Source organism: Anser brachyrhynchus (assembly GCF_964034855.1).
Source record: "Anser brachyrhynchus genome assembly, chromosome: 5".
Classification (NCBI taxonomy): domain Eukaryota; kingdom Metazoa; phylum Chordata; class Aves; order Anseriformes; family Anatidae; genus Anser; species Anser brachyrhynchus.
This window is the reverse complement of record NC_137699.1, coordinates 7,412,750-7,427,666: the sequence shown is the minus strand read 5'-3', so window position 1 is coordinate 7,427,666 and position 14,917 is coordinate 7,412,750. Positions and strand designations below refer to the sequence as shown.

At 39.9% G+C, this 14,917-nt stretch overlaps 1 protein-coding gene across 16 annotated transcripts in view; it reads right to left on the bottom strand.

The window, feature by feature from the left end:
• The window catches only part of WT1 (WT1 transcription factor), a 181,055-nt gene that overhangs the window by 88,811 nt on the left and 77,327 nt on the right, over positions 1-14,917 (bottom strand). For 9 of the 16 annotated variants that reach the window (XM_080594775.1, XM_080594774.1, XM_080594776.1 and 6 more), the window contains 3 exons: positions 11,502-11,591; positions 9,722-9,814; positions 4,945-6,316 (listed from right to left, as the gene is read on the bottom strand). In XM_080594775.1, the coding sequence (XP_080450901.1) occupies positions 6,195-6,316; positions 9,722-9,814; positions 11,502-11,591 (305 nt within the window). In that variant the 3' untranslated portion in view covers positions 4,945-6,194. The other 7 variants (XM_080594783.1, XM_080594782.1, XM_080594787.1 and 4 more) reach the window with 7 other exon arrangements.

Genomic DNA, 14,917 nt, shown 5'->3' with positions numbered 1-14,917 from the left:
TATTTGCCTTTACAATGTACCTTTGCTGTGTCGCTAGGCCCATAACTTAACATAAAAACCACAGTGATATGGTTAAAAATGTCAGAGACCTTCCCAAGAAGGAACATTAAGCAGATGTGATTATTGTACTAGTAGAGCGCATGCACAAGGACACACAACTCTCGGGCAGGATTTTTTCTGGGCAATGAAGTTACATTTTTTTTCAGTTATGTTTTTCAACATTTCATTCAAATAAATGGGAGTTCTGGGGCATGACTCAGATGTGAATGAGCCATAAAAAGAAATGGCCTGAAAATAAATACGTATATTTCTCTCCTGCACCACCATACTAAAGGCGTACCCTGTGTGGTTTTTTAAATCCTCTTGCACCAAAAGGGCTTTTTTGATGCTGGGGAAAGGCACCTAGTTTTATATTAGATGTATCTAGCCATTCAAGCCAGGATGATCTGACAGGGCTTGCCATTACTGCTCAGCTTATTTTTGCAGCTTAAGATCTTGTCTCTGCAAGAGTTCCTCAGAACATAAGTACCCTGTTTCACATAAAAAAACAGTGATGCTATTAAATTATATTTACACCTGTGGTATATGCATTTAGTCATCAGGATTAAAAAAAAGCCCTGCCTTGGCCTGTACTTTCTCATTCAAGATTTTCAGTGCCTTTAAACACTTGAATTTTAACACCTTACCTATGGCTTGCAGCCTCTTTGGGGCAGCGTCTTCCTGTGTTCCTACAGTTGCCAGCCCAAGACCTGCCTGTGTTACATGTGGCTTCTAGAAGAATGCCACCTTTCAGATCATGCTCAACGGTCAGAGCTCTTTGAGGTCTCAAAGCTGGCATGTCTGGTTGGATTTCAATCTATATGGAAAACCACACTTCCTTTACTGGATGCTCTGACTTATTTCCATTGGCCATGACGGTCTTGGTCACCTCACCACCATTATTTAAGAACCTCACTGTGCTGGTAGAGCCAAATGTGTTTATCAGTGCACAGATGGTTTGAGTTGGAAGGGACTAAAGATCACCCAGTTGATGGCCAAACTGAGCACATAAAACCAGGTTTCATCATGCTGCTATTTGAAGCCACGGAAGTTCTGCCAGTATTTTTTATGGGAATCAACGCAGGCTGTGCTGACAACATCAAAGTACGCAAAGCTTAGTACAAGCAGAGAAGAACATAATCTCTGTGTATTTTGTCTTTGCTTCATTTAAATCATATTCTAGCCAACCCTGTTCTTTCCTATATTACAAATAGTCTCTCATGAAAAACGGAAAAAAAAAAAAGTTTTTGTTTTTTTGATGTCTGCGTGCTCTATGCTGGTAACTTGGTAGAAGACAAGCTGTTTGGGTAGAAGTTCTTCAAAAATCTGCTTTTCAGCAAGTGTGTCGGGGCACCTCACCAGTGAAACCAAGGGCAGCAGTTAGAACCAGTGCACCTGAGAGCTCACCCATTTCTACCTGCCAGGCTCATCTTCCTTTCAGGAAGATGTTCTGACAGTTTCCTGTCTGTTCAGAAACTGTTCCGACAGTTTCCCTTTGTCCCACACAGGACCCTGCTGACAGCCCTGGAAAGTCTCCCCAGAATGCCAGTAGCCACTCGGCTCCTCTGCTGAGCACCAGGGGCTCAGAGCTCTCTGAGGCTATTGGCCCACCGTGCCTGTCCTCCGAGTTTATCTCAACTCTACCCCCGGTTTTGTCACTGTATCCTTCAATCCCCTCTCTCCCCATAAAAGTGTCTAGCTGTCTCTTAAACTCACTTTTACCATTTGCTTCTTTGACCTCACTTGGCAACTTATCCTTGTGTTTATTATTTGAGGTGGAATAGTTCTGGCTACATTCCTGGTTTTACTCTTAATTGTCTAATTTTTAGAATGGTGTCAGTGGGGGTGGGATTTGGGTTTGGGTTTTTTTGTTTTTGTTTTTTTTTTTAAACTCATTGCTCTTGTGACCAGGTCTTCATTTTCACTAGGCTCCTTCGTGTCATCAGGACTTCCAATAGCTAAAAGGATCCTCATGAATCTTTTATTGGATCTTCCCAAATATTGCAGCTGGCCTTTCTCATCCACTACTGCCATTCTGAACTGCATACACTGCCTTTAATTACTTTTTTGTTAATTGGGGGAGGGGGGCATTTTCCTGAAGTGAGGAGGAATTCTCCAGCTCAAAAGCCGAGTGATTCTCCCTGCCACTACATTCGCCAAGGGGAAGGTACCAACAGGGCTCAAGCAGCACCAAGCAGCACAACCTTTGCACATCCTCTGGCAGCACACCTCTGCCACGTGGTTGCCTTCATGTACCCTCCTCATGCCAGATACTGGCAGCTCCGAGGTGCAGAGCTGCACACATCTCCAGGCCCCTTGGTCCATCCCAAAGCCTTGTCGCACTTTTGGACATGGTGCAGGGAGCAGCGTGCTTACCGTACTGGATTTGCTGTCAGGTCACACTGGTGATTGGAAAACACTGTGCATGATAGGGTTTTCTCAGTGCCTGTTTGGAGAAGGGGAAGGAGGAAGAAACACTCATTTAAAGCACCCACCTTCATCTTCAGGACCTGTTCTCAGTTGCTCTAAGGTTGGTTGCTGGGGCAGTGAAATGAATCCTACTGACATCCTGAAACAGATAGGTCTGGTTGGAATGGCATCTAAAATGAACGAGTTGCCTAACCCACCACGGAGAGAGAAACAAAGAGCTACTTCTCTGCTAGTCCCCCATTTCCCTTACAGGAATGTCCGGAGGATAGGACTGCCTTCTTGTCGGTTGCCTAATTGCAGCCAGATAATGCCTCTGTACCTCCTGCTTGGCCAACACAGTCTGTGCCCTAAAGAATCTGATGTGCACCAGAAGTACGGCCATGTGGCTACAGTTTACGCATGTTAGGTCTCAGGTGTTTATCAAGCAGAAGGGACACTTGGCTGGATTCACCTACCTTGAAAAAAAATCAGTGCAAGGGAATCCTTGAATCTCAGCTGACAACATCAGAGAGAAAAGAGATAATGTCCCTTTCCTACCCAACACATACTGTACATCATGAAGTGACAAGAAAAAGTACACGTGTTACCTATGCCACTAACATTCTGTATTCTGGGGGTGAGGGAAGCTACAGAACAGGAAAAGTATGTCAGTCACAGTAAGACATTAACCATCAGCCAAAATAGCATCAGTCACTATTTGCAGTTTAAGAACACAGGCCAGAGGCATAAAAGATTTTTTTAATTAATTGTGGAATTGAAAATTTTCCAGAGAGTTAAGGATACTTGTAAGACATAATGAAGTGCAGCCCCCTTGTCTTTCATACGGAGGTCAAGCTCACAGAAACCTGGCCTGCTGAGCAGTTTCTTCTTGCTGCAAAATGAGGAATTGCATGCTGCAAAAACCAGCATCTGGGGGCTGCTTCTGAGAAATTCATGTAGTACAGCACTTCAATAAAAGTGGCTTACCTTGCTGATAGAATCTTGGAAACAGGGAAATGAGAGGGAGAGACATAAAATGCCTCTCACAACAAAGACTGTAAAATGACTAGGAATAACAATAAAAAAATCACGTAAACATTTACCTTTGTCTTCACTGTACTTGGAGTGTTGGAGGACATAATGAGCATCAAACAGTAGAGTAGCAGTAAGTACTTTCATTGAAAAAGGGGCGACAGCAAAAACCAGAGGACATACTCCATCACTCATCACCCCATACTTCATTTTTGTAGCCATCTACCGTTATTATTTGGCATGCTATTCACCAAGCAGCAAAACTATGGATGTACTTATTCACAGGTCATTGGAAGTCTGGCCCGTGCTGCAGTGGAGTTTTGGTTATATTTCACAAAAGATAGTTTTATTTATGTTTGACTAATGCAGGCACAACTGGAGGTTGATTTTTCTTTTTTTGGCTTTTAGTATAAACATTTCTGACAGCTCTCTATTTTGGGTGCAGGCTGAAAAACATTGTTTTGTAGTTGCAGAACATTGCTGGGTAAATCAGAAGACATTGTTTTTACGACTGAACTTTTCTCTCAAGAAAGCAGGAGGAGTTGCTTTATTTTTTAATTCTGAGCAGTTTTATATACACCATTCACTCCAAATATTTGATGTTTGCCACGCTTGTTATGAGTTTCTCCAGAGAGATGCTGTCTTTTGGCAGCAAAAGATAAAGTTGACTGATACAAATGAGTCACAGTACCCCAACAGTAATTAACAGTGATGCAATACCCAAGCGAAAAAGAGGACTTGAAGAATTAACTGTTGAGTTTTCTTGACGATGCAGCTGCACTTTAAGAGAGAAAGCTCAACCCATCATAGAACTCCATTGTGTACATTAGAGAAAAAAGCTTGGCAAGATACATTAAAGATTTTTGCTAAAGAGATACAAATATTTTGCAAGGTCAAAGGGCACTCAGGCAGGCTGTACTTACTTCCAAAGAAAAGCAGGCAGTATGACAAAGAAACAATAATTTTTTTTTATCTTCATTTTCACACTTCATCATCTACGAAAGACTGTCTTTTTCAACCTGCTGAACTGATTTAAGCCACCTCAACTCTAAGTTAACTTTTACTTAAAAGTCACCGTATGACATCGTAATCTAAGAAGTTATCTGTGCTTATGGTTTCAGCACAGTTCTACAGAAGGCCAATACTTCTATTTATAAACTGGATTGTACTATGCTATAAAGTCTTTATACAAATCTTATAGATCTAAAGAAAAGGAATATTTTTGTAAGAAGACGAACGATTGAAGCAACTGTGTTATAGCACAATATGAAACTTGACACTGTTTTCTGCTGCCAGTATGATTCCCAAGTGAGATGGATAAATTGTGGTCAAGACCTGGACAGGTTAACTAGTGGTCATCAGTGCTGGTGGTACCTTTATATACAAAAAAAAAAATGGATACTATTGGACAGGGCATTTGAAATTTAATACCAGACATGAAACAAGACATCTGCTGGACTCTCATTTGTTTCTCTTTGAATGGGCTTTAATTGAAAGCTCAGTGAAAAATGCAGGTTACATTCTTAGTGTTATCAATAGTTTGTAACAGCAACAACATCAGAACAGTGATGCATCTAATATTTATACACTTTCTAATTTTAGATGTCTAAGAGCAATACATTATCAGATATATATATACACACAATTTCAAGCAATTAAAAGTAAATAATAAACCCCTCCTCCCAAAACCCTGAAACAATATATTTCCTTACGCTAATAATGTCTTTTTCACATATACTTGACAAAGAGTCTTTTTAAGTTACTTATCTTAAGAGTAATCTGTTAATGGAGATCCTGGACCAGCCCCATTAAAAGTTCAGTTTTAAGTTTATACAGCTTGCTAGCCACATAACCAGTGTGGCTTTACATTGTAAACAAATCCCAAATGTCTACAATGATTGGAATCACTTTTGTGTAAAGGAGATCTATGCATCGCATGATGGAATAAATTTAAACCAATACATTAAAAGGGGAGGGGGGGGGGGCGTGGAGGGAAAGAGAGTTATTTGACAAACGAAACAGTTTGGAGGGATCAATTATGTGATTATTTAAAAAACAAGTTAACTTAATGGTAAGATTCTTATTTTCTGTACAGAGGTTCTGGTTCATCTAGCTTTAGCTGCTATAGAAATAATTTCTTTAAAAAAAGGTTTGATTTGTGAAATTCAGAAGCATTGCTTCCAACTTTAAAAGCTTGCCCTTTGGCAGTACGAGTACAAAGCTTACCGAAAGTATCTCAGTTGATTGTTCTGTCTCATCTGGTGAGGATAACTGTACTAGCATTTGGAAACTTCAGGATATGCACAAAAGTAGTAAGCATAAAGCTTACCTGCAACAGGGACTAATCACCCTGCCTGCTGCTGGACTTAAAAAGGTAGAATAAAATGTACCTAGAAAAGTTCAAGCGAAAATAAAAACAGAAAACTGGAAACACCCATGGAAGGTAAGCATAGGTTAGAGTAATCTTGAAACTGCGGCAATCTTGCTCACTTTTTAGCAAAATTACAAATAAAAATCTTCTGAACTTTTTGGATAAGAAATTTTGTAAGTCCAAATGGAAGACAAAGCTGAGCAGAATCCTACGGTTTAGTTAACTTGTGTCAAATGGGATGCGAAGACAGCTGCAGCTTTCTGACAGAGGTGATCGAAGATGGCTGATAAAGTTTGCAGTAGCTCATAGTGTCCCATCTGGTTTATTCACTTGTTTGAACTGTCTAAAGGGCCAACTGCAGTTTAGTCATGTTCCTCTGGTGCATGTTGTGATGACGAACTAATTCATCAGACCTGGCAAATTTTTTTTGACAGCTGGGCCACCGGCAACTGAAAGGCTTTTCACCTGTTAACGAAACACCCTGTTATTAACTGGGTATACAGCTTGCTTGGGACACTGATATTTCTTTTCTTTCTGTGGGGCTGTGAGGAGCTAGGCAGATCTCCTGGCAGGAGGAGAGGCATCCTGGGCCATGCTGAGAGGATGTGGGAGTGCCCTCAATTACTGCTCACATCAGCACTCAGTGCTTTCTTACATCTCCCCCAGCTGATGTTTACCAACAGCCTTTCCACGTGATGTAGAGCATTTTGCAGTGGATCGTTCCTGAAGACAGGACTTTACTGAACACCCCATTGCCATGTTTATGCTACTCTCAGTTCTTGGACGAATTGGTTTAGAATTCACTCTGGCATTCACACAAGCTTCAATTGCACCTCTGACTGTGGTGCAGACGTACTGTTAGTCACTGTGAGAATTGTCAGTGACTGCTTAGAGCTTGACCTCAAGTCAGGGAGAGTTTTTCCTGCAAGTTCAATGAGTTTTGCCCAGAGTTCCTTGAAACTGGTGAGTGTAAAGGAATATGGCAGAAGCAACAGCAGTCAACATGAAGTTTGCCGAGCCAGACTGAAAGTTTCCCACTACTGTCTAAATAAAGTAGATTCACATCTATGGGATGTTTTAAAGGCCCCAATATTCAGTATTTTTCTAACATTCTCACAGGTATAATAATAATTCACTAAAAATGACCCCAAACAAAGCAGATACGATTTTAACAATAAATGCCATCACCTCTTTACAGTTTAATCTGGTCTGTCTATTTTCTACAATATTTAAGAGGAATTTCAGGCTGTGTGTCTGATGCCGCAGGAATGCTGACGGAATGCTTTCATTAGCTCAGAGCAGTGCCCACTGACTCGTGTTTCTTTTAGACTTGCATTTTCTTCCCCTCCACTGCCCCAGATAGATGCAGTATTTTACAGTAGGTTCAGCTCTGGGCTCTTCCATGCTGTCTATACACCTCGTACTCTCCAACTCAGGACACACTGGGGTGGTACGAGGTCACCCAACCATCTTCTTTTCTTCTTTGCCTCACACTTTGTACATTTCACAAACATCCAAATTCAGGCAAAAGCAAATCTGGCATTGGCATAAATGCTGTGTATTTCTGTTTGCAAAATCCCACGCAATAAACAGATTATATAAAGCAGGGAAATTGACTTAAAATCTACTTTATCCACTTAACATACATGCTGCCAAAAGCATCAACCATCTCACATGAGTGCATAAAACAGTATGGGACGAAGCTGATCTGGTCAGAGCTACTGATAAAAATCACAGATTGTATAAAGTGGTCTTCTTTCATCTCAGCAGCATTAACAAAACCATCCTGTGAACTGATGCGAGCTATGTATTACTGGCCAATTTTTCACTGAACTACCACAATAAAAGCAGCAAAGAGTTTTGCTGTTTCACAAGCAATTCCAATTGTCCACTCATGACAGGGGGCAACAATCTGTTAATTCTGTGCTGGGCACAGATTATCTTACATAGTTTCACTGTACAGACATCAGAAATAACATTTCAATTGCTAAAAATAGACAAGAGGCCCTGAATTTGTAGCTTACCAAATAGTTTAACAGTTGATTTACAAATAAGCCACAAGAGATGAAAGTTATCTGCACTTCCCTTCATGAAGATTTAACATGGAACAAGTTAAACTGAGCTAAGTGTTTTCTTGCAAAATTTAGGGGACAAAATAGAAAGAGGAATCAAGGAGGAATGAAACCACAGGGCAGGATGGACATGAAAAATCCCCAAATATCACTCGTGCTCATTCCTCTCAGGATATGTATATTTAACGGCTAAAGGAGCATGAAAAATCCAACATTGCCGACAGGAGCATCGTCACAGCAGCAGGCAGCTGAGCTGCAGAGCCCCCACAGAACCTGAGCCAGTGGCAGGCAGCGAGCCCAGGCCAAGGTCTGTGCTATGAGGTAACTAGCGCTCAAGTGAGGCTGCTTTCAGCAACGAGGGCAGGGTGGGCTTGGATCACGTGGAGCAAGGAAGAACTAGAACAGGGAGATTAGTTTCACTAGAAAAAAAGAGAGTAATTATTCACTGATTTAGCTGATCTGGGGTAAAAAATTACTGAAGTCAGGAGATCATGGAGTCTTTCCATGAATTATCAGATCAGTTAGCAGTGAAATGCGAAGGAGAATATAGTTTTTCCTAATTTGCTAACATGTGGCAGCCACTTGCCATTTTGTCTCTACCAGAATGTTACGTCTTGGTGATTATGAAAATATCTTGCTTCATACACATGCACCAGAACCAGAACCGGATCCTGCAGCTCAGCGTGAAATGACAGGGAGAACGCAGTAACACGGCCATGCCCTTTGCCATTTATAGATTGCAAGTGCAGATATCATCACTGCTTGAAGCATTTATCTGGCCGGTGCCACAGAAAATGCCGTTATTCTTGTGAATCATTCTCTTTATTAAAATTTCTTTTTTATACTTGAAAGTCTTTAATAGGTATTTTTTATGGTCCAGAAAAGAAGAAAGAATCCTTAGCAGAACAAAATAGGATTTTCTGGCTCCTTGTCCACCAGCAGAGAGACTGAATTTGAAAAGGTTAGCCCCGGTGTAGAAAACACTGTGACATCTAGTAACATGTCAAAGCACTTGGTAAACAATCACTTCATAAAAATATGGCATATGTAGTGGAAGGGAACATAAAATGCCACTTCATAAGAATAATTCTAAAACTTAAAACTAAAATATAGAGGTTGCTGAAGTTGCCTCTTAATGGTGTTTACATTTATGTGAGGACAAAGTAGACTAAAATGCCTGCTATTTTTTCCCCTGTATTTATGTGAAATATCATAGTTTCTACAAAAAGGTCCTTGAATATTTGAGTAAGCTTTTACTTCAGCATCTGTCAGTGTGAGTTTGCAAAAGGCACTCCTTTTATCTTCTGGAGAGATTACAGTACAAGCAGCAACAGCAAGAGCTTTGCCGTGCTATCCTGCATTAGGCTCAACTGACACTTAGGAGAAGCATGAGTAGGCATGAATACTTTAGATTACAGACCTTCAGCTGAAGCTAGAATTGAAGTTTCTGTCCTGTAGGTTTTTTCAGTGAAGGCAATAGATCAAGTTGACATTTGTGGGCTGAGACCATAATGTTCGTTTCACTATAGCTGACAAAATATATTTTAGCAAGCTGAAATTTCCTTAAACATGACAAAGGAAAGCATAGTTTCAAAAATCACCTAAAGCCCATTGTGAAAAGTGACTATGATATTTAGGGAATGTAGACACACTGGTTAATCAGCATACTCTGAAATGATTTCTGATGTTCTGAATATTTAATCCCTGGTTAAGAGACTTTCTAATCATGTAAATTACAACAACATTGTTTTAAAGTTAATAAATAATGAAATATAAATGTGAATAAAAGTTTACGCACTTGTTTTACCTGTATGAGTCCTGGTATGAGTCTTCAGATGATCAGATCTGGAGAACTTTCTCTGACAGGTTTTACACTGGAAGGGTTTCACACCTGAATAGAGAAAAAAAAAATCTATTCTTATATCCCAACACTTTTTGGAAGGGTGGATGACATCAGCTATTTCTGTATTTTCACAAATCTGGGATTTTTTTCTACTAGTTACTCTAAGTGCTCCCCCCAGCTTCATGCCTACACATTACAGAAAGTATTAATCAGGCTGCCACACACAGTCCCTTTGTAACCCCTCTTCCAATGTCTGGGTCTGAAGCATCCAAACAGCACCAGCATAAATAAACACCCACTTATACTGTTGGAATAAGGAGGATCTGCAAACTTCCATTAATTCTGATCCTATGGCTTGACACTCCTGCCATCATGTATGAGCAGACATGGCATGAGAAAAATAGCAGCACAGAGGTATGTATATTTTTATACACTCTCAGCAGGCTTAACTTTATACTTCTGCTACTTACTTCACACACTACACGTAAGTCTCTGAGACTGCTTAACACAAAGGTTCTAGTATGCAGTTGCTAAAAGCATATCATCCCAACAAAGTATTTTTACCACCAGCTTTCAGAGAAACTTCCTCTCTAAATATCATTTCAGTGGGATAGAACATCTTTAGTAAAAGTAGTAGGCAGAAATTCTCCACAGAACTTGAGTAAACCAATTGTGAGACAATTCCCTGAGATACAGGAGACCCAAACACAATTTCTTGCTGCAGCTCAATCAGAGGAGTATTCTAAAACCCCTCCTCATGTCCCATGCAGGGTGCCCTCATGGTTCAACTTCCAAACAGGAGGCCAGAGTCATTGTCATCTTGTTTTCTGTGATTTTGAGAACAGCTGTCTCCCCTGTTAATCTAGGCCTCCAAGAACTCCAGAAATCCTGAAGCGGGCTGTCTTGATATTTCCAGAAAATAGTGTATGAGCAAAAATCAAATTGCTGAATTTAAAATGAACTCAAAAATAGTTTGGGCTGTCTTAGAATATTCCACCCAGTAAATGATTGACAAAGAAGGCTCACAAAGTCTAGCTAGGACCCAGACCTGTTCATGACTGCTGTTGCCTTCTCAAAAGTATGTTAACAGCTGCTATACACTTTCCAGGTTATTTTTGGCCAGCTGCACTCCAGCACAATCCAGACAGCCAGATCTTCAACATTTCTCTCCTTGATACTCCTAGAATTCTTCTTTAGCTGGCAGAATTCAAAGGCTCAAATCCAAGCTTAAGTGTCTTGCTGAATTAGGTACTTTTAGCTGATGCGGCTTTTCCTTCTCCCTTCTGCTTTCCACGTGCAAGTGCACAGTAATTCCACCACCCTTTTAGGTTACGCACATGCAGGATTCACATATTAGCATTGCTAAACAAATATCAGAATATCAACAGTAGCATTTATCAGATTACTCATTGGCAATTCTTTCTTGCAGAACTGTTTTTAAAATAGTGCATTTCCTATACTGGGGATACCATATAGAGCAAGGAGTTTCATTTAGAAAGCTGCTTCAAAAAGATGGTGGCAGGACAAAAAGCTTGCATATACAACCACGGCAGAAATGCCAACAACAAGAACAGTTGCACCCCCTTCCTAAAGCTAATTTTAAGAATTTGTCACTGCTGGCATTGTGCATGAGCAGATACAACATCAGGAAAATAGAAATTTCAAGTATACTTTTTGGATCACAATTCACATATAAAGGTGAACTCTGAAGAGTAGAAGTGCATTGCCAACAAACCTGTGTGTCGTCTTTGGTGCCGTTTGAGTTGGTCTGAACGAGAAAATCTTCGTTCACAGTCCTTAAAATCACACTGATAGGGTTTTTCACCTGCAAAGTACAAATGGTTTATCAGAAAATGTGGCTAAACTGGGGAACACGTCAGCTAGACTCTGAAGATTCAGTGTGTTACAATAAGAAGTGCAGACTTTCTTCATTTCTAAAGCAATCTCGTGAAAGGCCAGTCTCATTTGCTACAAAACCATACAGCTGTGTTGGAATCAGTAGGGTAGGGCTGGCACAATTTTACCACTTTGTCACTGATCTTAAATCTGTTCATTCTAAAAAATGGTCAACTAGGCAAAAGCTACAAAAAACTTTAAGGTTACATGATTTTTAAATTGTTTTCTTCTGGAAAAGAAAAGAAATATTTTGTTTTATATTTCTGTGAAAACCGCATTAAGCTCTTTCCAGCTGTTTCAGTTATATATCATTTGTACAAGGGAACAACTTGCAGTTTGCTCTAAATTGGCTTTGAAGTAAAAACTAAACAAATGAGGTGCAAATTTTAACTATACTAAATGAATTAAAAGAAAATGAAGAGCACAATTCCACCACAGAAATATACGCAGTCTTCTGCAAAACACAAATTATGTTTCTTCTGTAAAGCACCACTAAATAGAATTTCACAAGTAGCTGCACACCTCCCGCAGGTAAGCCCATGGATTATTGCAAAGCCTCATATGAATATAAACTCTTCCTCCACACCGTACAATTCTGCAGAGCTCTTCAGGATGTGTTCTCCCTAGGATCAAAAGCAAGCTTCTGACTTAAAATAAATAAATAAATAAAGTTTTTGAAATCCCTGTAAGCTAGTGTCTCAGATGAACATGGTTTTCAATGTAAAGGGCTTCACCAAACACGTAAAGATTCAAAAAGAAATGCAGAAATCAAGGACCTTGAGGAAAGAGGGGAACACTGCTGGATTGTAGCATACTGCAGAGTTGGTGAAGATTTGGCCAGCATAAAAAGACTTAATCCGTATGCTGTTACACGAGGAGCTGTATGACATCTTAGATCTGATTCTCATCTACTCTAAGGCCCTTTTGCACAACACTGCAATCCTGCAAGAGACTGAGATATAATTACAATTATACCTACATAAAGTCTGTTTCCAGTGCCACAGCCCTGCAGAGAGGCCTCAGCGTAAGAGCTAAGGAAGCATCTCTCACTGCAGAGCTGGAAGATCCTGGGCTTTATCTGGAAGGTACACACTAGACCAGCCGGGTCCTGCTTTATCTACTGTGGAAAGCTGAGATATAAAACAAAGATCAAGCATGAAGGACCTAAAGAACAAAAAGCAGCTGAAAATAGAAGGTGGAGTGGGTTTAATTTCTCCAGATGTATTTTTAAATACATATCACTCATAAATCTTCACTCTAAGTGTCTGCATTTCCAATTATATTATGATGAGGAAAAGGTTTTTCTGAGCACCAGTTGCAATCTTGAATGGGAACTGTAAATTTAAGGTACTACAGAGGAATATGTCTGTGATGCCATGTTCGTCTTCTTCATCACTTGTGAAAGTTAACTGCTGTGCCTTATAGAAATACTTGTTTGAAATCATTAGGATAACTGGGCATCATATTGGATTAAGGGGCTACAGACATTTCTGCTTTCAGAAAGACTTTTTTCGGCCTGTCATTAGACACCAGGTAAGAACTATTATGGAATCATTTGAAAGGCTTATTGACAGAGCTGTCCTGCATTTGTACAGGACTGTGGTCTTAGATACCAGTACACACTATTTTGTTTAAAGAAGAAGCATTCTGATCTAGGTAACAGCATAAGTAGCATATTAAGAGCAGCATTCCAAATTCATACTGGGGTAGCTAGGATCAAAACTTCACAAAAGCAACTAAATCTGCAAGAACAAGTTAACTTCCTGTGACAGTCACCCAACGGAGTTTACTGGTTCTCAGACTTAGGTGTGGATAACTTCCATGTCTGCTGTGCTTAATTTATTAGCATAAGGGATTAAAGTTGCCACAGGTGTTTGAAATAGTTCCATACACTTTGACCACAAGGACTCCCAGGGGGGTGCCTGCTTTTCAGAAACCACTTACTTCCAAGGAATTCAGCCCTTTGGCAGATTTAAGAGGGGGAATGTCAGCAGAGCAGAATGCAGTGACAGGATGATTGTCTGCTAATTGCAATATAAACGCAGAAGATAGTTAAGGAGGTATTTGAATAAAACAGTATAGGAGGTCTCATGGCATGTACCTTAAAGTATTTCTTCATACTTTGAAATATAATCTTGATTAAATTGAGGACAAATTTAACCGATGCATATAGGAATCGATCCAATTTGCTTACACAGAGATATACTAACACTGCAGAAGACAAAAGGTAAACAAACAAGGGGCAGCATAATATTTGGACAGAAATCCTAATTTCTCTTTCCTTCTAGATCTTCAATGTCAGCTAGTGTCAAGCAAAATGCCTGCCAAAGCCAACTGACACATACCTGTTAGCTTCCATAAATTTCTGTAGAACAGGATGACAGAAACGTCCCAGATTAGAAAAAGTCTGCTGGTGCCTCATTAAATGACTATACAGAAAGGGACTCTTGGACTGTTAGAGACCCTCCATTAAACAGCTGAAATCTCTCAGTGCACAAAAAATATCCTATAATACTGTCACCTTCTGATGTGGCCCTATACAATTTCAAAACAAACCAGGAGAAGAAGACGAAGCTTCACCAGTCCTTTCACCTGTGACTCAGAGGTTCCCACAATTATTTACATTTCATTACTAAAAGACAGCATGCAACAAAAAGGCTACACTTGGTGCATAATGAAATAGTCAAAATGGGAGAGGATAGGTGGAATAGCAGTTCTCCTAGAACAGTATTTAGAAAAACGTTTAGAAAATAAAAGCTCAACAATCACAGAATTCTGAATCAGCCTTTGCATTTATCACAATAAACACTTTTAATAAATCTATTTGCTCAAGGCAGATTAACTTAAACTAGAGGAAGAATGCACTCCTCCTCTTGTGAAAATTAATTTGCACAGATGCATAGGGAAACAGACATTAGCACTGCTGTAGCAGTTGTACAAACATTCATAATCATTCCATTTAATTAAGGCATACAGCAAGAGCAAAAGCCTGCTGCTAACAAGAAAACATGAGAGGAGGCTGATTTTGAAACTAAAGACGGCAAGTCTGAATGAGAATCTGAAGGCTTGTCTATACTCACTTCACCATCGTAAACCCCTTTGCCTCTATATCCAACTAATCAAATGAGCACAATGCCATAATCAGAGCTTTACTACACTAGTAGTTTCTATTCAACATAATTTGCTTTAGCAAACTTAGAGAAAACTTACGTCTCTGTTTAATAGGGAGCCTTCATAGGTAACTTTTTCTGTCAT